The sequence below is a fragment of the Pocillopora damicornis genome, chromosome 8 (assembly GCF_964200805.1).
Source record: "Pocillopora damicornis chromosome 8, jaPocDami1.2, whole genome shotgun sequence".
NCBI classification, from domain to species: domain Eukaryota; kingdom Metazoa; phylum Cnidaria; class Anthozoa; order Scleractinia; family Pocilloporidae; genus Pocillopora; species Pocillopora damicornis.
The window spans coordinates 19,130,545-19,156,544 of NC_142677.1; the positions used below are offsets into that span (position 1 = coordinate 19,130,545).

General features: G+C 38.2%; 5 protein-coding genes, 1 long non-coding RNA gene and 1 pseudogene across 18 annotated transcripts in view; 3 read left to right on the top strand and 4 right to left on the bottom strand.

The window, feature by feature from the left end:
- Positions 1 to 878, top strand: part of LOC149041715 (uncharacterized) — a 2,772-nt gene extending 1,894 nt beyond the window's left edge. The window contains exon 5 of the mRNA XM_089180946.1: positions 384 to 878. Coding sequence (XP_089037072.1) covers positions 384 to 749 — 366 coding nt within the window. The 3' untranslated portion in view covers positions 750 to 878. The remainder of the gene's footprint in view (positions 1 to 383) is intronic.
- Positions 1 to 2,494, top strand: part of LOC149041714 (uncharacterized) — a 6,102-nt pseudogene extending 3,608 nt beyond the window's left edge.
- The window catches only part of LOC113686001 (coadhesin), a 27,335-nt gene extending 9,641 nt beyond the window's left edge, over positions 1 to 17,694 (bottom strand). Inside the window, exons 1-2 of one of the 11 annotated variants that reach the window (XM_027203763.2) lie at positions 17,462 to 17,694; positions 3,753 to 3,824 (exon numbers count right to left, since the gene is read on the bottom strand). In XM_027203763.2, coding sequence (XP_027059564.2) covers positions 3,753 to 3,813 — 61 coding nt within the window. In that variant the 5' untranslated portion in view covers positions 3,814 to 3,824; positions 17,462 to 17,694. The other 10 variants (XM_089180944.1, XM_027203697.2, XM_027203626.2 and 7 more) reach the window with 10 other exon arrangements.
- LOC149041716 (52 kDa repressor of the inhibitor of the protein kinase-like) lies at positions 9,378 to 15,908 on the bottom strand. 3 transcript variants are annotated; one of them, XM_089180936.1, is made up of 3 exons: positions 15,777 to 15,908; positions 14,235 to 14,911; positions 9,378 to 9,659 (listed from the first exon to the last, which is right to left on the bottom strand). In XM_089180936.1, the coding sequence occupies exons 2-3, from the start codon at positions 14,905 to 14,907 to the stop codon at positions 9,589 to 9,591; spliced, it is 744 nt and encodes a 247-aa protein (XP_089037062.1). In that variant the 5' UTR covers positions 14,908 to 14,911; positions 15,777 to 15,908; the 3' UTR covers positions 9,378 to 9,588. The 3 variants fall into 3 exon arrangements, with proteins under 3 accessions (XP_089037062.1, XP_089037061.1, XP_089037063.1); XM_089180935.1 differs by lacking the exon at positions 15,777 to 15,908 and having other exon boundaries at positions 14,235 to 14,927; XM_089180937.1 differs by lacking the exons at positions 9,378 to 9,659; positions 15,777 to 15,908 and adding an exon at positions 10,088 to 10,654 and having other exon boundaries at positions 14,206 to 14,925.
- Positions 12,351 to 13,577, top strand: LOC149041717 (uncharacterized). The gene is made up of 2 exons (XR_016179334.1): positions 12,351 to 12,511; positions 12,844 to 13,577. It is a non-coding gene; the product is annotated as an uncharacterized LOC149041717 (long non-coding RNA).
- Positions 14,933 to 16,046, bottom strand: LOC149041718 (52 kDa repressor of the inhibitor of the protein kinase-like). The gene is made up of 2 exons (XM_089180913.1): positions 15,038 to 16,046; positions 14,933 to 14,949 (listed from the first exon to the last, which is right to left on the bottom strand). The coding sequence occupies exons 1-2, from the start codon at positions 16,044 to 16,046 to the stop codon at positions 14,933 to 14,935; spliced, it is 1,026 nt and encodes a 341-aa protein (XP_089037039.1).
- A 3,439-nt stretch (positions 17,695 to 21,133) lies between the features above and the next one.
- On the bottom strand, positions 21,134 to 25,895 carry LOC113685758 (cyclic GMP-AMP synthase-like receptor 2). The gene is made up of 2 exons (XM_089214589.1): positions 25,829 to 25,895; positions 21,134 to 24,062 (listed from the first exon to the last, which is right to left on the bottom strand). Exon 2 carries the CDS (start codon positions 24,032 to 24,034, stop codon positions 22,013 to 22,015), a length of 2,022 nt encoding a protein of 673 aa, XP_089070715.1. The 5' UTR covers positions 24,035 to 24,062; positions 25,829 to 25,895; the 3' UTR covers positions 21,134 to 22,012.
- Between the last annotated feature and the right edge of the window lie 105 nt (positions 25,896 to 26,000).

The window sequence follows — 26,000 nt, forward strand, 5'->3', positions numbered from 1 at the left end:
CATTGTACCACAATACAATGTGGGATAATATACAGCAACAAAAAATGAAACAATGCCATGCACAAATTTGTCATACACTGTAAGTAGGACTGGTATGTTTACAACTGATGTACAAATACACATTAATTAGGAAAGTCAACCTTGCTGGTAGTTAACCAAATAACATGGGTTTGCTTTAATTTAGTACTGTTTTGTAGCATGAATTTTTTTCTGGGAGTTCTATTTATTGCTGATTGTTATTTTCATATTTTATATCTTTTGTGGGATATCATTTTGAGTTAGAAAAGTATTTCTATTTGACAATAAATTATATGTTTCATAGATATAATTTGGTCTGGTTATTAACTAAATAATGACTAAATTGTTGCTTTTTGTTCCATTAGAAACTGGAAAGGCGTCAGTCATCCTATGAGATGCTACAAGCTTCTATGACACCAAAAGAAAAACAGTATTATAGTGAAATCCTTTACATTGATTATATGAGTAGCAAAGAATCAGATTATGAGGAGCAAGAAGATTTCATTACTGGTGAAAAAGAAAAGAAACTGGCAAGATATGTAACCAAGAAGCTATCATGGGAAAGAACAAGCTTGACAAATGCAAAAGCCAGGCTAGACAGAACCTACAAAAATAATTTGACCCCCCATGCCAGGGCAATGGCTAAGCCAAGGAGTGTTGGTGGCATGTTGGAGAGGCCTGCACCTGCTGGCCCACTTTGGGCTGTCAGGCAGATAAACAAAGAGTCGTGATTGAAAAAATACTTAACACTTTTTTTACTTTTTATTCATTTATTTATCATGTATTTAATGGCAAACTGAAGTAATTGTTTTGTTAGAACAAATTATTGTCATCTAGATCACAGGGATAGTTTCTTCCAAGTATTGTTAAATTTATTGACTTATGATGGGGAAAATTTGTTCCTGTCAAGCATAAATAAGCTAGGTATGTGTGACATTTTAACCCTTTAACTCCCAAGGTCTGATTGGTAACTATCCTCTCTAGCTGCTACATATTTCCCAGTAACTTAGTTATGAGAATCTGGTGTGATATCAAGACAAAGACCTATACCTGATAAGTTTGAGAATTCTCATTATCTCTTTGCTGGATAAGTTCAAGATATTTTAGGGAGAAGTTACTTGTTAATCACTCCTGGGAGTTAAAGGGTTAATTACAAATAGGCAGTAGCTTTAAGAATGTGTACCAGTGAATTTAAAATAAAAGAAACTTGAAACATATATTGTTTAGTGTGATATGTGACCTGGTGGGTGGCAGTTTAGTAATGAAACAACAAAACAACAATATTTCACTGATTTCACAAATTTGATTCAAAACTAAAATAAGCAACACATTTTGATCAGATTAATTTGCATTAAATGGTACTTTGACAACATTAAATGTTTGAGCTCTGTTTACTTCAATTAAACAGTACTTAAACATACAGGAATGTTTTGGACACATTTAATGTGCACTTAAACCTGCATTAAGTTTTAGCCTTAAGATAGTATAAGCCAGGTTTAAGTCCAACTTAAATCTAGGTATAAGTGACTTAAACATCAACTTAAACTTATTAAACCTGAGTTTAAGACAGGATTGATCCATGTTTAAGGACACCTAAATATATCTTTTCTCCATGTGACCGTGGCAAGGACATTAGACGGGATGCTTTTCCGAGTGAAACTTGCAAGGCCCCTCCCTGCGGACAGAAACAGACCTGATGTGATGAACAAGCGAGTGCATTACGCCACCTGGTTTATGAACCATGCCGTAGTGCGCCACTGTGTGTTTGTCGACGAATGCGGCTACAACATCTGGACGGCCAGAAGCCACGGTAGAGCGCGGCAGGGAGAGAGGGCGTACTGTCAAGTGTGCGGCCAGCGAGGACAAAACTTGACTGTGACAATGGCAATTTTGCTAATCAATGGACTTGTGTTTTCCTTAGTAGCTCTTGGCGGAATGACTGCTGCGCGTTTCGATAACTTCCTGGCACAGGCGAGGACAAATCTAGATCCCGACGAGGTGATCTTTGTGTATGACGGAGCACCGGCCTACGGAAACCCGGTCATTCCCGCCCCAAACACAGAGCTTAAAATGCTTCCTCCCTACAGTCCTTTCCTAAACATCGTGGACCAGGCAATAAGCTGTCTGAAAGCGGCGATCAAAGGCTGACATCTCGCGTCCGGAAATTCAAAGACGCAAGGATAACAGAGATGAGGCCAGAGCCGGAGGAATCTCACTGGGGGAGTTTCGAACACAACAACTACTTGAAGCTCTGCATAGAAACATTGACACTGTAACCGCGGCTAAAAGTGCGCAATGGTACCGCTTTATGCAGACCTATCTGCCAAAATGTTTGAATAGACAGATTATTGAAGGGTAAACTGAAATTCAAAACAAGATAATTTTGGAATAGGTATTTTTCAATTGGAATTCGATGTTTGAATATTGAAAATAAAAAAAGCTTAATTGTTTGTACAAGCGCATAAATGATTTTCCTATTCATTCACCAATGCCGTCCAGAAATGCTATTGACTTACAAACAGTATGATAAAATGTTAATGTATGGTTTATGCACTATATTGATTATGTATTGTCTCTATCGACTTTCAAGATGGTGTAAATGACTTGAATGTTAGCGTAAATGCAAGTTTTCTCTTTTGTTTGACGAGTGACGCCTAAGAATGCCTAAAATTGTTATTGAATGCTGATTAAAATGCAAAAATCGTAAATGTATCTGATTTAAGTGCAAATGATGGTTTATTTTGTCTCTAATGATTGTATTTCCACGCAATTGTTCGCCCCTTAACGCAAATGAATGCGTATTTTCTCGAAATGAACAGCAAAAGGTGTAATTAAAACCGCCAGTAGGGTCTTATTTCTAAGGAAGCCCATCTCAAGGAATTATGAAAAATCTTGGTATCTGGTCTACCAAGAATAGCGTGTTTTACAGGAATTTTCAAAATCAATAGGAAATGTCTCGTGAGAACAATTTCTGGCACAATGATTTGTTATTTTTACACCCTACTGGGACCTCCCCAGACGAACGTGTTCTAAAAATAAAAAATATGTATTACTTTAGGTATAATGCCTATTAGATATTTTAAATTTATACCACTTGCTACCATTTATCACCCTGTTGCTCAGGACATTTTACGCAAATTGAACTGAGCCTTAGGAATAATAAAGACGGAGTATATGGCACTGCTGTTGGTCAATGAGTTTGTGCAAATAGTGTGCGTCTTGCTTAGCTTTGTTTGAGTGTCTCTTTTGTTTATATTCCTGCCTCATTTCCTGCATTACCTCATTTCGTGAACACGACTATATTCTGTGTCTGCCTTCAGTTAAATCAAAGAATTTAGCTTGGGTAGGGCGATGGAGATTTCATATCATCATTAAGGTAATTAATTCTCTCAGATTAGTACGAAAATACAGCTGTGAATCCCAATTGGAAATACGAGAAATTCTCTATGACGTCCCCGTTTTACTAATGCGTTTATCTCACCAGGCCAAAATTGATCTGCGCTGCTCATCGAACTTTTCATTTCATGATGTTAACTTTGTCGATCTGAATTAGATTGCTATGACAGTCGAAAACACAGCTTCCTCTTTTTTCTTTCCCAAAACGTAAATGACACTGCAAATATGGCACAAAATTCATGTGCTTTAAGTATTTGCTGTAGATAAACGCGGGGAGCAGATACCTCTGAAGGGCAACATGTATTTGATTAGCCTACAAAAGTCCTGGATTTGCTTACCTGATCTCGCACATGCACCCCCAATGAAGCAGAAAAGTATTACAACGTGAATCCTGACCATGATTAAGCTTTCTAGGAGAGAGAAAGTTCTTGTGAATATTTTGAACAAAAGGCTTACACATGAGATTTTTTTTAAGCTATGCAAGTTTACTGAGCAGTGGTGAAAAATTTGAGTAACAGCAGCTTACTTCTTAGAATCTTTAACCTTAAGATCAAATGCTTTCTATCTCGTTTCCATGGGATAGATGTAGCTCCTATTACAATGCCCAACAATTAAGTGTAATTCTAGTTACTACGACAACCTATTTTCATCTTTCAATTATAATCCAAGAAATTTTAGTGGACAATTCATCGGTAAACACGAAGCACACAATAAAAAGCTTGTCCAAATTAACGTATAAATTTGCTATGGAAAGCGACTCCCTCGTCAGAACGAGACGAAAAGGTGTCTATATTTATTTAAATGATCATATCACGGACGTTTTTACAGGTGTATAATTATAAAATTGTCTGGCTCTGACCGCTGACAGGAAGAAGACTTAGCATTATAGACCCATACATCTTTAATCAGTAAGACGAAGTTTGTAAAGCATGAATCCTTGCCAGCCGGAAGTTTCGAAAATTTTCCAAACAATCCCCTCAGGTACATATTGTTTCATAATCAGCAGGATTCCGGGTGGGGGGTAGGATCATGCCTCCTTTTTCCCATAGTTGATATGCAGTTTCTCCAGTGATGTCCAAAAAATAGCTTGGCACGCTAGCCGGTAATAAAAGTTAGGGCTTTTATTTTAAGAGATCTCTTTGTTCCCTTAAGATAAAAAGTCAAGTTCACTTCTTTCTCAAAACCCCAGGAAGACTTCAAAACATGTTAACAGCGGGCGGTGTTGATTCGTTTTTTCCGAAGCAATTACAGGCTTTAACAAAAGACTAACATCCGAAAAAGCCATGAGATTTCGCACCAACTTAGAGAGTGCTCGATGGCAAGGCTTTTTACTCAACACTCACGAATGACGAGTGACGCGCAGTCGCGAAATTAAAATTTCTGGAATCAAACGTAATCTTTTGTTTGCAAATAAGCATTATTAAGAGATTATAAACTTTCTACAATCCCTTAGCATGATATCTTTCTTTGGAAACAGAGGCATGTCTAAACCATGCTTTGTAGTCTCAGTTATTCGGTAAAAGATAGAACAAGATGAACCCAATTTATGACAGATTAGTGTTCATTTTCTTCAGGTAGTAATTCTAGGAGCGATTAGTTCTCTTTCAACTTTTTTCACGTAGCTGAATTTTTTCTGGGCGCTTCATGAAAATGAAGCCGGGGGCAGTGGCAGCGCTAACTTTAACGATCAGCGCTTTAATTTGTGGGCGTGCAGCACTGGCTGTGTAAAATATAATCGAATTCTGCTAATCTCCATCTTTTAAAAACAAGTTGATAAGTCAGGCTGAGAATATCAAGGTTTACGTTTCCTAGCGAACACTAAGTATGTGTTAATTTTTAAAACTTTTTATACGGCACGAAAAGGTGAAGAAGTTCGGCCATCCATAAAATGAAGTGTTGAGACAAAATAGGTTCTTTTCAACAGAGGTATGCCGAAACCGTGAGATTTATTTCTTGGATCGTCGGCGATAGGGTTAAGCCCAACTCATCAGGTCCTGGTAACCTACATTCAATTCTGACTATACAGCAGATTAACACAGAGAATTAGCCTTTATGGAGTAAATCTGTTAAAAATATTTTCCTTTTTTTCTTCATATAGCTGTCGGAAATTTCTACAGACAGTTCAGTTACCTTCGCTTTGGCTGCACGGCTGAATTTCTTCTATGTCTTTTGAAAAGGATGTTCCCTGTTCTTAGGTTTTCGATTCCTAGGTTTCGAGGCTTAACATCATTTCGTTTGCAAATATTCACCCACCCCTACATACACTCCTCAGACAGTTTAAAAGTTTAAAATTGCAGTTTAAAGTTTCTCCCAAGGATACAGCATATGAATTCGCAGAACAGTTTGAGCCACTACCCTAAAACTTTCAAAACTATTAAAAATGACGGAAAAGAGGGGATAATTTCCTATAGGTGCTATGAATCGCACCGTACTATCAATCTAGCCTGAAGACAGCTTTTTTATGCGAGCTATAGAGACAAATTTGATACCTTTTAGTACGCAATAAGGAATTTTTTGCCTCTTTAACACATTGAACTCAAATCATATACCTGAGCGCCGTGACAAGACAGTATCCGTTTGTAAATGCACTCTTTGTTGTCAGATAAATTCAGCCCTAAGGTCCCTCTATGGAATAATAATAAAAAAACTTACCGGCTTTTGTTCGCAGACGTCACAGACACTTTGATTTGTGTGTAAATGAATTGTCGTGCGTCTTCTTTGAACTTTATTGCAAAATGAACAATTAAAATGACTAACGACCGTCAAAAACCAGTCGGCTAATTTAAAACCGCGGAAACTTTGAAGAAATTAAAAACCCTTGATATCGTGCTTACTTTCATTCAAGCGGTCTAGAAAAGATTCATATGAGTTTTTAAACGCAATTAGCGAGTGATCAGTTATCGGAAATGAATTCCATTTTCACACAGTTGAAAATTTCATATTTTTCAGGTTTATTTAAACAAACAACCATGCAGCCACAAATCGACCCATTTTCCTAAACCCTTTACAATGTTTCAATGTGCATGTTACCCAGATTTAAACGTTGAACACTGCCAAAAGGGAAAAAACCTAACCAAAAGCTTTTTATTTTCAAAATTTTATTTTTATTTTGACTTAATGTTGTGCTAAAGTAAACTAAACTCATCGCAATTACGTAGCTCCTCGTTGAAAGCGATAATTTTCAATCAGCCATTAACCTGTAAAAAACAAATACATTTGTTGCGGCAAATTACTATGAAATCATGAAAATGGAAATAATTTTACTTCGCTGATCAAACAAGTACCAAAAATCATTAAAAGAGCAGACAGAATAGACTCGTTAAGCTAACTGCTAATGAAATGAATATTTAACAAATTGATGTTTTTAGGTCTTCATTTCCCACGGCTTAGGTTTCATTGTATTTCTTTGAAGTGTGGTATCATGACAACTTCCATGTCGAAAGACGTCATCAATTTTTTTTAAGTGTTGGCAAAGTGATTTTATAAAGATGTTAAAAGCCATTGAAAATAAATCTTTGTACCACGCCCAGCCCTTGACATCAAGTAAATGGACTGTTGTAAAGAGGGCATGTGTTTAGTCACCATGCATTTTGTCAAATAATTCATCTATACCACTGCGTGCCAATTATACGCGAGGGTGAAAAAGCGAAAGGGAATACGCTCTAGTTCTAAAACTTAATTTCTAGACTTGAATGAAGCTTTTAAATCTCGAGATTGTATGTCATTATATTTCATTCTTTAATTTTCATGTTCTTTAAAATTTAGCCGTAAACAAATAAGAGGTAAAAAACGAAAAATTCATAACGTAGAGATTGATGGCGACCCATTCACTCGCAGAACATGTGCAATATGGCTTAACTTCCTAGTTAGGTTTAGCTAAAGCTTAAGATTATCGCTGTGTTGCATTGTGTCTAGTACATAAACAGAATAAGTAAGTAAGTAAAGTAGTAAGCCTTTATACGGGCCAAAGTGGCCCATGGGGCCGGTGCTTAACTCCGGTTTTCTTAGCATGAAGCGGCTAAGAGTATTGCTACTCCTCCCTGAATGGGATGCTAGTCCATCGCAGGGTTACTCCCAGCATATTTGCTGGTACCCATTTGTACACCTGGGTGAAGAGAAGCACTGTGAGAGTAAAGTGTCTTGCCTAAGAACACAACACATTGACCCCGGCCAGGGCTCGAACCCAGACCACTCGATCCGGAGTCAAGCGCACTAACCATGAGGCCACCGCGCCTCCACTAAACAGAATAAGAAAGATGGTAAAATTTTGAGCTTGGCAAAGAGATGGCGAGGGACGAGTCCCCAAGAGGAATCGAACGGCTCAGGCCTTCAGACTCCTCGCTCCGATACTCTTCCACTGAGCCACAGAGAGTCTATTGTGAGCTTGGCCATTACGACGTCCATTTGTGACACGCAGTCTGCCTAGTGCTAGGATCAGCAATGTCGAAAGCGTCGAATGAGCAAACAGAATAAGAAAGCTGGAACACGTTTTTTTCCTTGTCTAACGCTCGTGAACAAACATAAGCATTAAGTGGTCTGTCTGAAGTTGCTTCAGTACCTGCACCGCCTAGTTACGTTAGATACACGACCAAAATAACATTATCCTTTAAGCTGGTAATAAAATTTGGTATTTCCCAACCTGGGGAATGAAACTTAATGAAACGTTGTCGTGGTTGTCGAGTATTAATTTATAGTGCGTATATTTATTAGTTTGGTCTTAAAGTTAGCTCTAGCCGACAGTTTTTGATTTATTTATATATCTTATTTGAACTGTATATTAAAAGTGGAAGTTAAGATTTAATTAAAAGATGAGGCGTTGGTAGATATAGAATGAAGGAAGGATTGTAAGTTCCTGCATTAATTATGTCTCACTATGTGTGCAGCTCCAGCTGGTTCTTGGAATTATAAAGAATAGAAACCTCTCAGCCTTGTATGGACTTCATGCAACTCTAGTGTGCAATTCTTCAGCTGGATGCTCGATTATTCGTCGGTCTACGAAATGGGTACAAACAGAAAAAGAGCAATATCTAGCTATTAAAAACCGAAAGCGCCTTATGATCATGAGCCAGTAAAGTTAAGCATTGTAAAATCCGGCTAATAACAATCTTTTTTTTATTTTGTGAGAACAAAGCGGACAAACCTGAGCAAAGAAAATATTAAGAAAAACCAGGGTAGTAGAGTCGGATCGTTTTGCATGTAAATGACGTTGAAGAGCGACATAGATCATAACCTACAACAGATGTACTCAAAACTATAACAAAGTTCTCGAATGCGATTGGTTAGCACCAGCTGGATTTATAACCGATCTGTCGTTCAATTCTGTCTGTAATCATACTAGTGATTAACAAATCAGACTTCCGCTTCGTGGTCGTCTGATGAAATACAAGAGAATCATTTGTAGCTCACCTGAAGGGATTACTACTTTACTTAATTGAGAGTGTTTATCCAACCGTCGCCAACCAAGATCAATACTAATAGGCAGCAGGTTAATATTTCATTCAGTACAATAACTGGAAGAACTAAAACATTTCATTTGACAACAATTAAAGAGTCTTTTTGTGACCTGCTGTCTTTGCTGGACCCTTTATCGCTGTAACACGTGTAGTGAAATTTTGATGTATGCGAATCTGTCTTTGCTACACCCAAATACAAATTAAACGGGTGTAGCATTAGCCCTCGAGGCTCTTACCCTTTATTAGATCTGTATACTGTTCAGGGGTGGATCCAGGATTTTGAGTGAGTAGTTTGCACCCGAGGACCCACTCCTGCTAGGGGGGTTCGGGGGCATGCCCCCCCGAGAAAATTTGAAATTTGGAGCTCTCTAAAGGCCATTTCATGCATTTTTAGAAAATTTAATTGCCCCCAAAAGACTAAAAAAGCATGTAATCAAAAAGGCAAAAAACATTTATTTTTCTTGAAAGTACTACAGGAAACACTCTGATCTACAAATATTCCACCTTTAACTACTGTGCAAACCAGTGTATATAGTGTTTTCAGGAAGGCCAAGTCATCACCAAGACTTTTCACACTGGAAAACATCACCTCCCAGTCAGGAAAATCAAGATGTGGAGAAAAAAAAACGAACCAAGTGTTAGTGTTTTTGATAACAAAAGAAAAACAAGCACAATTGATGATATAGTTTAAAGATTGATAATAAAAATCTACTTGCCTTTTTCATCCTTGGGACCACAGGCTTACCATCCATAAAGCCCTTCTCTCTCTCAAATTTCTTCTGTGTTGTGCTCCTATAATGAATGAAATGAATGAAAGCCAGGCTCAATAAATCCAAATGTTTAGCAACACTAAAAACAACATTTCCTGAGCTGGCTTTTATTCATTTCATTTATAGGAGCACAACACAGAAAAGAATTTGAGAGAGAGAGAAGGGCTTTATGGATGGTTAGCCTGTGTTGGGAGCTGGAATTCAAAAAATAAAACAATTATTAGAAAAATATAAATTATAAGAATCATAAAATGATATACAAATTGAAGTAAAATGATAATTTGAAATAATACTAGCCTTTCTTCATCCTTGGGAATTGCTGTGAAGCTGGTTGAGTTCAGTGAAAATGTTTGTTAACCATTTAAGCTTAACATGAAAACCCAATGTCAATGTCAATGGAAAATCATCACAAGTAAAACAAAATAGAAAATAACCTTGAAATGAGTTGAAAAAAGTTATACAGGCACCAGTTTGAGCTTCTGTACTGTTCTCCATCAGTTTAAGGATTATGAGACTTAAAGGCCATAACCCAGACAGAACATAACTCACAAGTACTCTAGAAACAGCTGGTGCAAAAAATTATTACAAAATGTTTGCCATTCTCATTCTCCTAGGATGTAACTCAGCAAATAAATCTATTATACATTCAAGGTCAAAATCCATGTCTCTGTGGGCATGCATCAGTGCCAATCCATTCAGTCTGTCCTGGGTCATTGTATTTCTCAAATAGTTCTTAAGATTCCGAAGGGATGATATGGATCTCTCACAAGATGCAGATGAAATTGGAATTGTGATCAGGACTTTCAGCATGGAATAGATGTTGACATATGCATCTTTGTCAATATCCTTCAGTGTAGCCTCCAAACTGTCAGGAATAATATCTCCTCTGTTATCCCTCCCCTTCCACAATCTCTCCCATAACAAAAGCTCTGCCTGTAATCCTGCATAATTTGGTATGTCCTGTCTGTAATGGTTACAAAATTCCAAAACATTGGCCTTCCAGGCAGGGTCAGTACACTATGAACTGTAGTTTTATGAAAATTCCATGAATTTCATGTGAAAAACCCATGAAGATCATTTCATGGCCCATGAATACTGCAAAATGAAATTTCATGGGGTTATTTTTAGCCATGAATTTTCCATGAATTAGGGGAATTTTTTTCATGACCCATGAATTTCTTCAAAGTCAATTTTTATGACCCATTGATTTGCCATGAAAGTCACCAGAATTAATTTCATGACCCATGAATTTCTTTATATGCCTACTTTCATGACCCATGAATTTCTTCAAAGTCTACTTTCATGACCCATTAGTTTCCCCAGAAAGTCATCAGAATGAATTTCATGCCCATGAATTGCAATCAAACAGCATTTCATGGGCTAACAATTTTTTTGTTTTGGGAGAACAAAATTAATGGGCCATGAATATTTCCTGAAATCTGTTGCCCATGACTGATTTCATTGATGAATCCATAGGCCATTAAAAGTGGTATTAACGAGTTCATCACAGTCACTGATTTATCAACGAGCTGACTTTCATGATCCGTGGAACTGACTTGTTATAAATTTATCCACTGATGGAATTTTGGTGTACAGCGCGAAAACTGTCAAATGAAAATGTCCCTAAACATCTTAAGTGGCCTTTGTTAACGTAAAATGTACAGGACAGGGTCGGCCAGGGTTTTTGGGTATTCGGTATTCAGGGGCGTTTTAAATCGGGTATACGGTATATTGCAGCTCAAATATGGGTATTCAGTATATCACTTTCTTTGAATTTCAGGTATAAAGTATTCAAAGCTTCGATTATTTTTGGGTATATTTGGAGGAATTTGGGGTATTTTGGGGTATTTTGTCGATTTTTTTTCGGGTATATTGGTATTCCACTACCCCCCCTGGCCGACCCTGACAGGAAATCACAAAACAATGACTAAAAACAATGGATCTTCAATTTGCTCCTCTGTTGAGACAAATGGGGCTGGAGGCAATGACCCAGATGTTTGATCCTCACTTTGATTTTTTGGGGCCTTTTTGCCTTCGCCATGCCTGGACGACTTTGTTGAATTTTTTCTGCCTCACTGCTGGCTTTGATTGTTAGCCATGACTCTGGAAACCTGTTCAAGGCCTTCTCTTACATTCTTACGGCTGAGGAATCTTCTAGGGCTTTTCCAGTAAGGCACCTGCAGAGTACAGATGCTTAAGTTGTACAGCAATGGTACGCATTGCATCTACACGAAATGTGGAACAAAACAATGAAAAATCAATCACTTTGTCACCTCAATTTGGAACTTTGAATAGTGTGCAAATGTAACCTGAAAAAAAATGCTATTTTTACCTCGTTCATAGAGTCGCCGGTTAACAGAATCAGGCCATCTTCTCAGTCGGGATGAAACGTTACCTTCATGTATTCATTGAGATCGCCTTCTACAACATCGTTGTTGATTTCGTGATCGCTTTCACAGGAATCACTGTCGATGTCAGCTCTGACTTTCTTGGACTCTGATGTCCTGTCGGTTGTTACTTGCTTCGAATTCCAAATACCGAACAGCTTTTTGTGCTGCTTTATTTTGTAAGATTACAGACGCAGCAACGAAACCTCTTCGGAGTCATTTCGTAACGTCGAACACGATAACCTGTGAGGTCACTATGTGACCGCTGACATATGATGGCTGCGATGACCTAAGGTCACCACGTGAAAGTACACGTGATTTACGAAGAAGTGGCGGTTTTTTTCGTACCTCGAACGGAATTGCATTTCTCGTAGTGTTTGTGTAGCAGTCTCTTTTTTTCCAAATCAACGCAATGGACCGTCTGAAAAGTTTTTTCGAAGAGGTTTCCTCAAGATGAAGTTATCGATATGCATTACAACGTGAAGGGGTAAGTTCAAGCTTGGTCATCTTATTACGCGTAAACATCGGAGCGCGCACGTTAACTATTGATTTAACTTGAAAATTTTTATTCTGTCATCATCTGGCGAAACATCACAAGAGTTTCTATGGAAATACTTACGACCGTTCTTAGGAATAAAAAATACAGTCAAATTCTGAATACGAAATACCTCACCTCACTTCCACAGTGCGTCGCTTAATATCTGACGGCTTCATGTTGAAAAGAACCTGTTTTGGCGAGTTATCCATTTCTAGGTTTACTACGTACATAAGAAAGGCTCTTAGATAACTGATGATGTGCTCCCTTTATTTTGCAAACAGTGAAGAGTGTTGGTCTACAAAACTGATGAAAGGAAATGCAAACTTGCTAAAGCAGCCTATCTTGGTCCAAATGATGATGAAGATGCAAATAGTAATGATAACCGAAAGAAGGATGGCACATTCAGGTGGCCAAAACAGAGAGACACTGACATAGTCAGCCATAGATATATCTTCACACATGCAAGAGTGCAGAAAGTTGGTAATTGTTTTGTTGTTAGTTACCTTGAGAGTATTGATCACAAGTGTAAAACATATCAAGAAATTTACATGAATGCTGTTACATAAATAGACATTATAATAACTGTCCATAACATTTTACACATGATTTTAGACGAAGGAAATGATATTTGAAGTTTAGACAAAAATACATCAAACCAGTGAGTATATTTTCAATAATTTCGTCCAAATATTTTTCACATCAAATTTATTTATAATATACCTTCAAAATAGTTTAAATAAACAGAAATATAGGAGCAGAATCTGTCTCCACAAGGAAAATCAGTGATATTAAAATAGAGCTAAAAATCATTAACATCTTAATTTTATGCAGAAAATTTCATACCAACTTTTTTTATTTAAGAAAGTGTAAACTGAATTATCACAATTTTGGAATCCTAAAGTAATATTTATATACAGCTGGTGAAACAAAATAAACTATCAGAGAATCCAGACTTCTGGTCATGTCTTTCATGTGTGTGTGCTTGTACAACAGGACCAAGAAGTTTCACAGATAGGTTAGTTCTTCAGTGTATAATTTAAGTGATAGTGTATGTATTACAGTTGTGGTGTACTGCAAGCTATACACTGTAGTACAGTCTTTGGTACAAGAAAAGTGAAGAATTTTTAATTCCAAATTCATAGGGTTTCCAAAGAATTTTCATGGTGCTTGCATATTCCTAACAACCCCATGAAAACTAACTGGCAATTAACTTTCATGTGCCATGAAAAAACCATGTAGAGGCCATGAAAATTCAAGGAAAATTTTCATGGTCTATGAATTTTTAACATATTCACAGGATATTCATGGGTCATGATTTGCTGCAACCCATTAAAAACTAGTGAACTTTGACACCATGAAATTTTGGGCTTGAAATTCATGGGTTTCTCAGTACCTTTGAAAAGGCCATGAAATGCCATTTTCATGGGTATTTCATGGCTTCTAGGTCACTTTACTCAATACTTCATGGGTCGTGAATATGGAAATTTTCACAGGTTTTTCATGGGATTTTTCAGGTCTTTTTCATGGCACTGAGACCATGAAAATGTCATTGATTTAACCATGAAAATCCTGTGAAAAATCTGTGAATTTACAATGAATTATTTCACAAGATTTTCATGGGTTTTGAGTTCATAGTGCGTAGCTAGTAAAACAGAGGGAATAATCGAAATACCTTTATAGCAAACAAATACATCATCCTGGAATCTGGTGTTGAGCTGCTGGAGTACATGGTCAAGAAAAACTCTAGTGAGATTGATCTTGAAATACCCCTCAGGAGTTGCAGCAGGAGCATTATTTCTATGCATTTGTCTCTGGGCTATCCTTGGCATTTCTGGCTGGACTGCTACTTGTCTTGCAATGGTCACTGCTTCCTGGTAGAGATTATGTCTGTTATCAATGTCAGTGCTCATGTCTTCAAGGACTGATTTCAAAAGAGCAAGTTCATCTTTAGCTTTTAGAAGATCCATTGCTTTTTGTTGCAGCTTCACTGTGAGTGGTCTAGTTAATCCCAAAATATGTCTGACAATAACAAGAGAAACAATAAAGGAAAAGTTGATTGCATTAATTAAGGACTGAGCATCATGTCTGCTTGTTGGATTCCAGGTTGAGTCTCCAGGGCTGTTTCTGTTAAGTGAGATGTCTTCAAGTGTAGCTGTGACTGGGTAGAGAAGTTCAACTATGCGGTCCATTCCATCAATCCGTTCAATCCATCGTGTGCGGCACACATCAATTAAAACAGTATGGTTTGCCCGAGGCAATAGTTCTCTGATCTTGGCTATTAAATGTTGTTGACGCTTGGGAGAGTTGTTAAAAAAATTAGAAATCTTGCGCACAATATCCATCATGTTCCTGACAATTGGCAAGTGTCTGCTATGCACAAATTAAGCCTGTGGTTCATGCAGTGGACATAGATTGCCTTTTCGTGTTCTGCACTGATCAATGAGGAGGCTCCATTTAGTCTTTCAGCCATATTGCCTGCACCATCATAACACTGCCCACGACAGTCTTCCATTGTCAATCCTAAGTTTGCTACAGCTGCAGTTATAATGTCCTTGATAGCCTCCCCTGTTAATCCCTCCTCACAAATGTAATACCCAATAAATTCTTCTCGGATGGTTTTAGTTGTATCCAGAAATCTTATTACTACAGAAACATTCTCCTTATTTGAAATGTCAGCAGCTTCATCTGCCATAACTGAAAAATACTTACTATTTCTTATTTCCTGTGATAGATCATTCAAAATGTGAGCACCAACAGTTTCTATCATTTCATTCTGAATGGTCTTTGAAATGTATGTGGCATTTCTGGGTGCAGTGTCCAGGTGTTGCTGCAGTGTTTGGTCACCACTGTCTACCCGGAATTCTAGCAATGCCTGGAAATTACCGGTTAGGGCAGCATTAGTGGGATCATCATCTCTCCGCCCCCTGAGTGGGATGTTGTTTTTCCCACAGAAAATAATAGTTTTGAAAAGGGACTTTAGAATCTCCCGATTTCTCGCGATTTGCTGTTGAACTATGTTATTTAACTGCTGGTCAATTGGGACAGCTCCTCTTTGCATCATTCTCTTGAAATCATTCATAGCAGTCATAGAAAAATTGTGAATTTCACAACTTCCTAGCGAGTATTTGGTTAAGCGAGAAGCGGCCGAAGTCCAATTTGTGAGAGGAGACTTCAATAATTTGTCTAACTTATTAGCGTTTCGCCCACACTGAACTCCAAAACAAACACAAGCTAAACAAAATGCTCCATCGAAATATTTGGAGTAAGCTAGCCATGGAAATCTTTTCAGCCAGCCCGAGACAAACTTACGAGATTTTCCATTTTCCATTGACACGGGGAAATCAAAAAGCTCACCTGGTTTCCACACGTTTTCGACGAACTCCAGCTTCTGATGCGGCGAGTAGTTGTGGATCTCGTCGAAAACTAGGCCAATGTCGAAGGGAGAACAATCCTCCCTCCGACAAACAGGATCTCCGCGAGTCATAACACTAGTATTTTTTAAAACGTTTAACAGTAAATTGTTATTCCGTCGTTAACCCCTGAGCAAGTTCAAAAGTACTTGTATTGTAGGAGCAACGAAAGAGACCCGCTGGGGGAGGAACTGCCCATTTTATATTTTGTCAGTAGTTTCCAAGGTAGTTTCCAAACACAACTAGCCAATCAGAAGAGTGTTTTGAGTGAGTTCCGATGACGAAATCTTTGCTAGCCAATCGTGAGGGGTTTTGACTGTGTTCCGCCTGTTATTGTCACCAAATAACAAGGACTTACACCCACCGGTTGCGTAAAGATTGGCTCCACGAACATTTTCCGACGGCTTCCGACGGTTTCCGAGGTGTAATCGAAGCTCGAAAGGCCAGCGCGTGATCCGGAGCGCTCCCGAACGCCCTATGACCGCAATTATAACGAAATTAGTCATTCTAAACGTATTTTCTTTAATAAATAACTGTAAAACAGGAAGATGGTTTATTTCTGGAAGACGTTTAGTGATTTCCACAAAAGTATCAGTAGTTTCCAAAGGGAAATTAGAGTGTTTTCCAAAAGTACTTTTATCAACATTTAACTAGGTCGGAAAAAATTTGAGTGAGTTCCGGAAATCAGGTAAACTACCCTGGATCCAACCCTGCTGTTCATCAAATCTCTATGCTTTTCCTGCTTTTTTACATCGCAACCATAAATATCAGAGGTTTTTTAATAAGTAAGGTTTGTCATAATTTTCCTCTTTTCTTTTATTTCCGAAGTTTTTTTAGGATTCTGCCGTAAAATCAATTTTAACAGAGAAAGGCCAGTAGACCTTTCCATTTAATTACAGCAATAGGAATGAACTTACATATTAATTTATTATCTGTTAGCGAACGAATGAATTCTACATATGTCAAGTTAGTGAAAGATGATTTTACTGAAAACCGCTGAAGCAAGCGACAAAGTGGCATTAATAATCTTTGCGAAGTGATCCTCAATCACAGATTTTCCCAAAGTGTTTGACTGAAAACCCTGCATGTTCGCAACAATAGAAGTAATGATAACCAAATCAAAGCGAGTCGTGCATGCTGAAACAGACTCTGAACCGTGTTTTACTTGTGCATGATTAAAAGCTCTTTGGGGGGCAACAAAACACAGCCAGTTGTTTAATTTGATGAAGGAACATCCAAGACTTTCTTTCAGTGTCAGGGAGTTGATTCACGAATGAAGAACGAAGGCCGCGGTTATGGCGGAAGACACATGGAGGTGTGCTGCAGCTATCAGTACCTCCCTAATACTAATATTGTAAAAGCAGTACACTCTTAAAGTTTGGCAGTCAACTGCTATCGACTTGTGATTAAAACATTCATGCAGGTAAAATGAAAATGTTTTCGGGAATGATCATAGTACGTTCTAAAGAGCAACACAATAAAGCCAAACCTGTAGTTAACACACTTGAGCAGATCAACAAATTTGCAGCGTCACTCAATCCCGAAAGCAAACCGGATTTCCTTTGTCAAAAACCAGGAAAACGTTATCAACAGCTTGTCTTCGGCGAAAGTTCTTGATGTGCCACAAAAAGGTTTTAAACCCAAGATCTGACAAAATTGCTCAACGACTCGAAGGAAAGTAATCAACAAACTCTCAAATAAGCGTGCAAGGAATTTAGCAATTTGGTTCATCATCATATAATTATGTAAATGTCAGGCCGTGATCGGGTCGGCATAATGAGTAACGTCTCTTACTTCTGTTATTCCTTACCGGCAAGAACAGTCCAAATTACTGCTTTCCACAAATTCGTAAACTTACTTCATTCCCTGTAGACATAAAGCAACACCATTCTCTATCCACTTAGTCTTGTTCTGAGCAGCATGCTCTGCCTCATCTCATATTATTTTTATTTCACCGAGCTCAGCCATGACCAACCCATTGCCCAACTAGGTTTTCTTTTTACACGATGGTTTTGAGCGCGGAGTAACCCTTGGGAAACGAGCTCGATTCGTTCTCACACGTGCAACACCCATTGGATTCGGCGACTGCGTTTGATTTCCATGACATAACTCTGGCGACCAGTTTTTCTCCTAAGATTCCTTATCGATAATCTGTTTTGCGACAAGGTTTGACAAATTTTTCGTGGACGCCCACCTTGGAAGGACCTAGGTTTGCATATATCACACTTAATGACACGCTAGCATTCTGTAACGTAAAGTTAGACAGATTTGAATCGGCTGTTACACAGACAGGCCTTAGTGTCAACAACATTAGACTAATTTGACGCCCTTCCAAGTTAAAAGTCGGGGGTGGTGTTAACAACTCTATCTCGTAAAAACTATTCGCCCAAAGAATTGAAAACAAATTCAAATCCTTCGCACCCAGTTAACCATGCGCCTGCCATGCAAACTTATCCTCTTTCCCAGAATTCTTCTCGCCACGGAGAAAGTTTGAAAACTGAAAGAACAATCAAAAGGAAGATGAACCCTGTTTATTTCACCATCATGGAAAGCTTGAGAGCGTTGTTGGCCCGTTCCAACCACTGTATATATTTCATTTTTATTACCCCATGGCTCATATGCGCCTGTAAATCGCGCGTGTGCGTGATTTTCCGTAGTGACGGAGGAGTGCACCTCATATGGATAGAAAACGTAGCAAGAAACAATAACTATTTGTTGTCAAAACTGTTATTAGCGTATTTCCGAATTTTTGGTCAAGAGCTTTGATGGAAAGAAAACATTGTTCGAGGTTGGTCAAGCCTCAACTTATATGCAGCCTGTGATCCATTGACAATTGAAACAGAGTAAGACGTAAAGAGGTTGATGTCGTCTGCTGTAATTGATGCCAAGAGTACAATTTCCTTTTTCGAGCATCGGTAGGTGCTCTGGAGTGGAAATTCTGTCTTCGATTTTGACTTTTTTCAATTCATTTGGTGAATAATTTTAAAAATACCAAGTTTAAAGTTTGAAAATCATGCTTTGAAGTCTTTTGCTATAAAAGAGCGGAATTAACTTAGTGAAATAACTTTAATTTACTTAAATTAACCTAATATTTCCTTGTGTCGTTTCCTTTTCTTAAACATTTTAAGGATAAATTTATGGTTTTAGAGTTCATTCCCGAGTAATTTTAATAGAGAGATAGAGGATCATACTCAGTGAAGGTTCAAAGCATATTGTAATATTGATTGACAGATTACTGGGATACACGACTCCAAGGAGACTACAAACCATTTCGCACCCCAAGTTGGGGTTTAAAGACTTCTGCTCTTGAGCAGAAGACTCCTTGGCAGCGACATTGTACGGTCTTGTCGCTCAATCAGCTCACCTCTTGGTGGAGGAGAAAGCGCGTTGCGTGACGACAACAAACAACGGCTGCGTAGGAGAATACTTACGGAGAGAATTCATTACAAAAACGATTCTAAGGATGAGGCGACATATTACAAACGCTCAGGTGAACACTTTTAACAGGCGATAGTTGATGATTGGAACTAACGGTCCAAAAAGGAATGCCAGTAGAACAAAACTGATAAAAAATTGTTCTACTAGCAATGATTTCAATGATTAAAGCTGGTCGTTACGAATATGAAAATTCTGTCTGCGTGCTCCAACCTTTCTATTTAATGTAACTATGCACACGTTTGACAATCGGTAGATTTTCACGAAATAGAGGAAAGTTTAAATGAAAAACTTTGTAACTGTCACATATCCTAAAGAAAAAATGTCGAATATACTCATGTTAAATTCCAAACAATGGTTGATATTCTCAGCGCATTGCTCTTAATACGCAGATACGTTGACTGGAAGCTGTCTCAAGAAAACCTTTTCGTGATAACCAAAACACGACCAAGCAGCCAAGAAAATTTCTTCACCACATAAACAACGAAAAAAGAAATTTATTTGATACTATCTTAGGAAGTAAAAATTTCTACAAATTCCGTTTATCTTTGTCAGAGGCTTCAAGCTAATTACATCTGGTGTACAAGAATGCTCAGAATCATTTGAAACTCATGCACTGTTTTGAATGATTCTAAAATGCAATTGATATGTAAGAGTTTAAGACACAACCAAACACTTGTTTAAATGCCAATCTCTTCCAATTTTTGTCTCTGATCCGTAGAAGATAACAGCCGGTAATAAAAGTTAAGGTTTTTTTTCAGAGATCCCTTTGTTCTCTAAAGATAAAAAGTCAAGTTCCTTTGTTTCTCAAAACCTTAGGAAGACTTCAAAACATATTGACAGCGGGTGGTGTTGATTCGTTTTTTCCGAAGCAATTACAGGCTTTAACGAAAGACTAACATCCGAAAAAGCCATGAGATTTCGCACCAACTTAGAGTGTGCTCGATGGAAAAGCTTTTTATTCAACACCTGTTTGTATTTCTCGAATGACAAGTGATGCGCAGTCGCGAAATTAAAATTTCTGGAATCAAACGTAATCTTTAGTTTGCAAATACGCATAATTAAGAGACTAAAACTTTCTACAATCCCTTAGCATGATATCACTCTTTGGAAAACCATGCATTGCAGTCTCAGTTATTCGCTAAAAGGTAGAACGAGATGAACCCAATTATGGCAAATTAGTGTTCATTTTCTTCAGGTGGTAATTCTAGGGTGATTAGTTCTCTTTCAACTTTCTCCACGTAGCTGAAACTTTTTTGGGCGCTTCATGAAAATGAAGCCGGAGCGCTAACCTCAACGATCAGTGCTTAAATTTTTGGGCGTGCGGCACTGGCTGGGTAAAACATGATCGAATTCTGCTAATCTCCATCTTTTAAAAACGAGTTGATAGATCAAGCTGAGAAAATCAAGGTTTACATTTCCTAGCAAAAACTTGGTATGTATTTATTTTTAAAACTTTTTATACGGCACGAAAAGGTGAAGAAGTTTGGCCATCCATAAAATGAAGCGCTGAGACAGAATAGGTTGTTTTCAACAGAGGTCTCATAACCATTATTAACAGATAATAAAAGATTATCTCTTGTAGAAAACCAAGCACAATTTAGAGTGTAGACTGGCACAAGAAATGCTGCTGACTCAATAGAACTGGAAGCGCAATGAAATTACACAGGTTCCTATCACCTTAAAAAATTGGTTGTTGATGAGAGAAATTCACTTTAATCCCCTCTTCTATTTTTACCAAATGAATTTAATTCTCCTTGCAACTAAAATTATTTAATAATAAGCTCCTTCTTTTCTTTGGCCGTTGTCTCCGGATACATTAATCAGTCCTGTGTGAAGAACAAAATCACAGATACATTAGGCGGTTCTTGCCTTTAAATACTGTTTAGATGTCCCATTATCATATGTAAACGACTAGGAAAGGAATTCTAGTGCAAAATATCCTTGTGAGATCTATCTTTAGTAGACGGTATACATGGACAAAAAAATCTAATTTTCAAAGAAAGACTCAGTTATCTGGCGCGTTTGCTTACATTTCCTCCCATGGTGGATCAAAAGATTTGGGGCTGCTATAGCAATGTGGCAATAGTTTGGCTCATTACAACTGGTGTCCCACGCAGGGCTCTGTGCGAAAGTAAGATTCAAATATTCAAAATGGCGAATTCTAATGAAATACTGGTAATACTCGATAATAACTGAAATACTGTTCGACGTTCCTTGGTTGTGTAGTTATAACAAAATACATCGTTATTTCAAACTAGGCTTTACATCCTTACTCAGACACTCAATTCCAGGGAGTAATTCAGCGAGGACTCGTATGAGTGTTATCAAAAAAAACTTCAAACATATCAATTCATTTCCCTTGGATTTGCCAAGTTAGATGATATTTCAGTACCTTGAGCGTCCAGTACTTTGAGGCGCTAAAGGAAAATTTCTCAAAGCATTTCATAACTTACGTTGGGAAGGCAATTTTCCACTTTTTCATCAATTCCAAAAATACCCTTCACTCTAGGCTCCTATGGATTTTCAATTTCTGAGCAAAATTTGCACAGACGCCTTGATTCTCGGATTTAAGTGTTTAAGTGTAGTGCATTCGGTAATTCAGTTATTTTAAATTAAAGTTGGTTGCGAAACGTTTTTGGTTAAATGTTTCTGACGGAATAATAATCGAGACAGAAAGTTGCTGATCACGAATGAATCGTTCGTATCCTCGTGAGAGATAAACGCCTGCAAATCTGTAGGAGAGTCTTCCAGGATACGGCTCGGTAGGCGACAGTCTTTGGACGATACTTTGGAGCTTATCAAGCTTTTGCTGAAGAGCTGTTGTATTGTGTAGCAGTGAGTTTAATTTCAGCTGGATTTTCATGTGTTGTAACATTAGACATGGAGCCAAGTAAAAGCGTGGGCACCTTCCGTTGTGTTCACTTTCAAGGATCTGAATGACGTTAAGTATCGGTTTGTCGTGGAGTAAGCATTTATGAAATTTGGTAACTGAAATTCCAATACCTTCTAATGTCTTATTGCTGGAACGTGGAAGCGAATCTGCTTCTCTGATGTACTCCATGGCTGTCGAAAAGGTTCCTTCGGTGTAAGCCTCGAATGCTTCGTGGACTAGTCGGCTCATTTCATCTGCTGTACAAGAAGAGTGATCTGGGGTAGTTCTTGAACCAATTACTCTGGAACTTGGCTCGAGACGACAGATGCAGGAATTCGCCATGTCAGCGATTCTGCAGATATGACGGTCGTGGTCGTATTTGGTAAATATCCTTTCCATCTCTTCCCAGGAAGCTTCTCCCTGCTGACGGCTCTGTGCAAAGTTCTCTGTTACCGAGAATGTAATGACACTGAGCAGTCTTGTCAAGTAGCCATCAATGTATACTTCCAACCCTGTCTGGCGAATACTTTTCAACTTGACCATGGCTAAATTGAGCCACTTCTCACTAGTTGGAATACCCAAATCCTTTTGCAGGAGATTTTCTAGAATCATTTGCAACCGATATGGCATATTCTGAAAAATGGTTACGTACTCAAGAACATTTTCGTCTGTGACTTTATGGACCGGAAAAATGTTACATTTTTCAACGAAAAAGTGAGGGATGTTAGCATCATTCAGGGCTTGGTAAACATCTTTCATCATTTCTATGATAAATTCCGTTGCTTTCTTGGATTTCCATTCCTCAATAGGCGTTTGATCGATCTTCCACAGCATCAGTGTTTTGAGATGATAAGAGCTCAAAAGATTGATATCGTGGAATAGAGCCTTGAAAACATACTTGACAATACCGTACATTTTCCTCATTGGAGATGCCATTTGTTGAAAGCAGGCTATTTCAACCATGGAAAATGAGAGCCGGAACTGCACGTTCTGTTCCTTGGACATTGGGTTTCCAGTTGGAACCAGGAATAGTGGGATATTTTCAACAACTTGTGATTTCCACTCATTTTGAAAACCTACGTCACTTCGGTTTTGACGGTGTATCCAACCCAAGGCTTCCCGTGGCCAACTGACGAGTTTGAGACAAGGAACTCCATCGTACTCATTCATTGCACCCTGTCCAGATATTGAGGGACTGATGGTAGAAGGAAGGACTTCGTTTCTTGTGTAATCTAATCCACAATTTTGTACTACATTCTCTTTAAACTTTCCAGGAATGAGTAAGAATGCATTCTCCGTTTGGTCAAAACTCATGGCCTCGGCGAATATCTTCCCATACATTTCATGACCTTCCAAATACGATTTGTAAGCCTCACTAACGTAAATCCTTCCAAATGAGTTGGACATATCATATTCGTCATCAACGTCTGAGTTTTGCTGAGAACAAGACTTGAAATACATAAAATCTCGGTTACCATTGCAAAAAACCTTAATCCCTACGACCTCAAACATGTAATCGACATCTGTTTGACCACCGATAGGTAAGATTCTTGTCTGTTTTTCAACTCTGCTTCCAGCACGGTGTTGCTTAATCAAAGGTGATAATCTGCTGCCTTTCCAAACTTCATGGTGCATTATCCTAATATTGTCCACTTCTCTCTGCCACAGGTCGAGTTCATCCAGGTATGACTCTAATATGTTATTAACACTGTCTAAATTATCAATAACATTACACTCCAGAATGTTAGACATTTCCCGCTGTGCTATTCTCTTCTAAGTCCTGTCGAAAAATTTGAGAAAAATTTTAATAAATTACACGCGAGATGTTAGATTTTACCAAAGAGCTTTATTTTGTTGTCTGGCAATGGAATCTCCGTTTATTTGGCGGTAAAGGCTATTCTTCTACACCGTATGAGTAAGTTTTTGAATCTTTGTCCTCTCAGTTAGGGCCTGCTTCTAATCTCTGAATAGCAATCACATTTAGTCGAATAGTTTTGCATGGCTTGTTTACCGCTTAATAGTAAAAGCACTACTATCCGAGTTGCTGTCCAATCCTAAGTATCAAAGAGGAATATATCTGTGAGCTATTCCTTTCTGAACGCAGGCACTTCAGATAGCCTGATTCAGTTTTTATGCCCTTATGCCCAGACAGACTAACCGGAACTTATCTTCGAGGTCATTTTCAACGAAGGGTGAGATAATTAAGCGTTGCTACATAACATTAACGCTCGCTTCTCGCGTGACATTTGTCGGAATATTTTATGAGCTTCATAAATCTTCATTTATGAGCTGATTCAGTTTTTATGCCCTTATGCCCAGACAGACTAACCGGAACTTATCTTCGAGGTCATTTTCAACGAAGGGTGAGATAATTGAGCGTTGCTACATAACATTAACGCTCGCTTCTCGCGTGACATTTGTCGGAATATTTTATGAGCTTAAGACTAATAAAGATTTGTAAACCTTACAAGCTGTTTGGATAAAATACAGCGCGATTTCAACACTGTTCGTGTGAGTTATCGCATCAAACTTGTTACCAACTAAGCGTTTGAAATATCGTCCAACAGAAACAGTCCAATCAGTAATTAAATATGATTTATCTTCAGGGATGATGTCCGTGCGAATAGAACGCAAAAGGAAGAGAAAACGCCATCGCTCAAATTTAATACACGCACAATGACAGAGGAATCTCGTTAAATAATACAAGTGGAAAGTGAATACGTGCTTTATTCGATGATCAAATCATAAATAGAATAGGAGACAAAGAAACAGTAAATCGGATCGGATACAAAATCCGCTGTCTCAGTTTCATAACAATACAGTGAAAATTCTAACAGAATAATAGACGATAGTATTTTTAAATTGTTCCATACAGTACATCGTAACATATTACATAAAAATTTTAAAATTCCAACGGTTTCGACCGTAGAAATATCGACAGGTCAGTAATCAATCGCCCCTTAATTAAATGGCCCCAATTCACTTCGTTTCATGTACTAATCATACTTATTCGAGGGTTCGTGATACTCTCGTCTGGCTCTCCTTAGAAGTCGTGAGTTTGCGAGTGCAAAAGGACGCATCACTTAAGTGCGTATAAAGACCTCTAAAACTTCAGTGTACTGAACGAATCACATAACACCGAAACCGCTCAAATAACCTTAAAGCGGTTTCCCTTGTAACGAAAGCCGTCCGCAAAGTTCACATCGGAATGATAAACAACTCTACTTCGGCAGCGCGAACCGGACATGCGACTCAGCGGAATTTGAACCCCAGTCACAAACTTATTTACTCGAAAATAGCTCTTAGCGTTAGCACATGCGAAACACTATAGAGGAATAATATGCTTGGTCAAACGAAAACAAGACAAGATGTAACGATAATCATTTCGAACAGATTCTAGGTAGAAAGAAACCTGTCCTCATTGAACGAAGCACGAGGAATCATGGCTAGTGGCGTTTTCTTACGCGAAAAAAATAGACAGTACATGTTTTTAACGCGGGTGTAAGACACAAGAGTAGACGAAGTCATTAAAAAGAAAAATTTTACCTTTTTCTCCGGTATTGCAGTTTCGCTGATTCAGTGTTCCAAGAAAGAAAAGGAAGCATAGCAATATTAATGATTTACCAGCCACGTGATCTCGACTGTCTGTCAGTTCAGGACGACTGCCTGCAGATCAAGCGCTAACGTCACTAGCGAATATTCATTCGAAAAAGTACCG

Bases quoted from the DNA above. Each gene is read 5' to 3' on its own strand.
- LOC149041716 (XM_089180937.1), bottom strand. From the start codon at position 14,907: ATGATGGATATTGTGCGCAAGATTTCTAATTTTTTTAACAACTCTCCC. The intron at 10,655-14,205 runs GCTACGCACTAT...TACAGTTCATAG, and splicing joins TTATTCCCTCTGTTTTACTA to TGTACTGACCCTGCCTGGAA.
- LOC149041718 (XM_089180913.1), bottom strand. From the start codon at position 16,046: ATGACTCGCGGAGATCCTGTTTGTCGGAGGGAGGATTGTTCTCCCTTC.
- LOC113685758 (XM_089214589.1), bottom strand. From the start codon at position 24,034: ATGTCTAACATTCTGGAGTGTAATGTTATTGATAATTTAGACAGTGTT.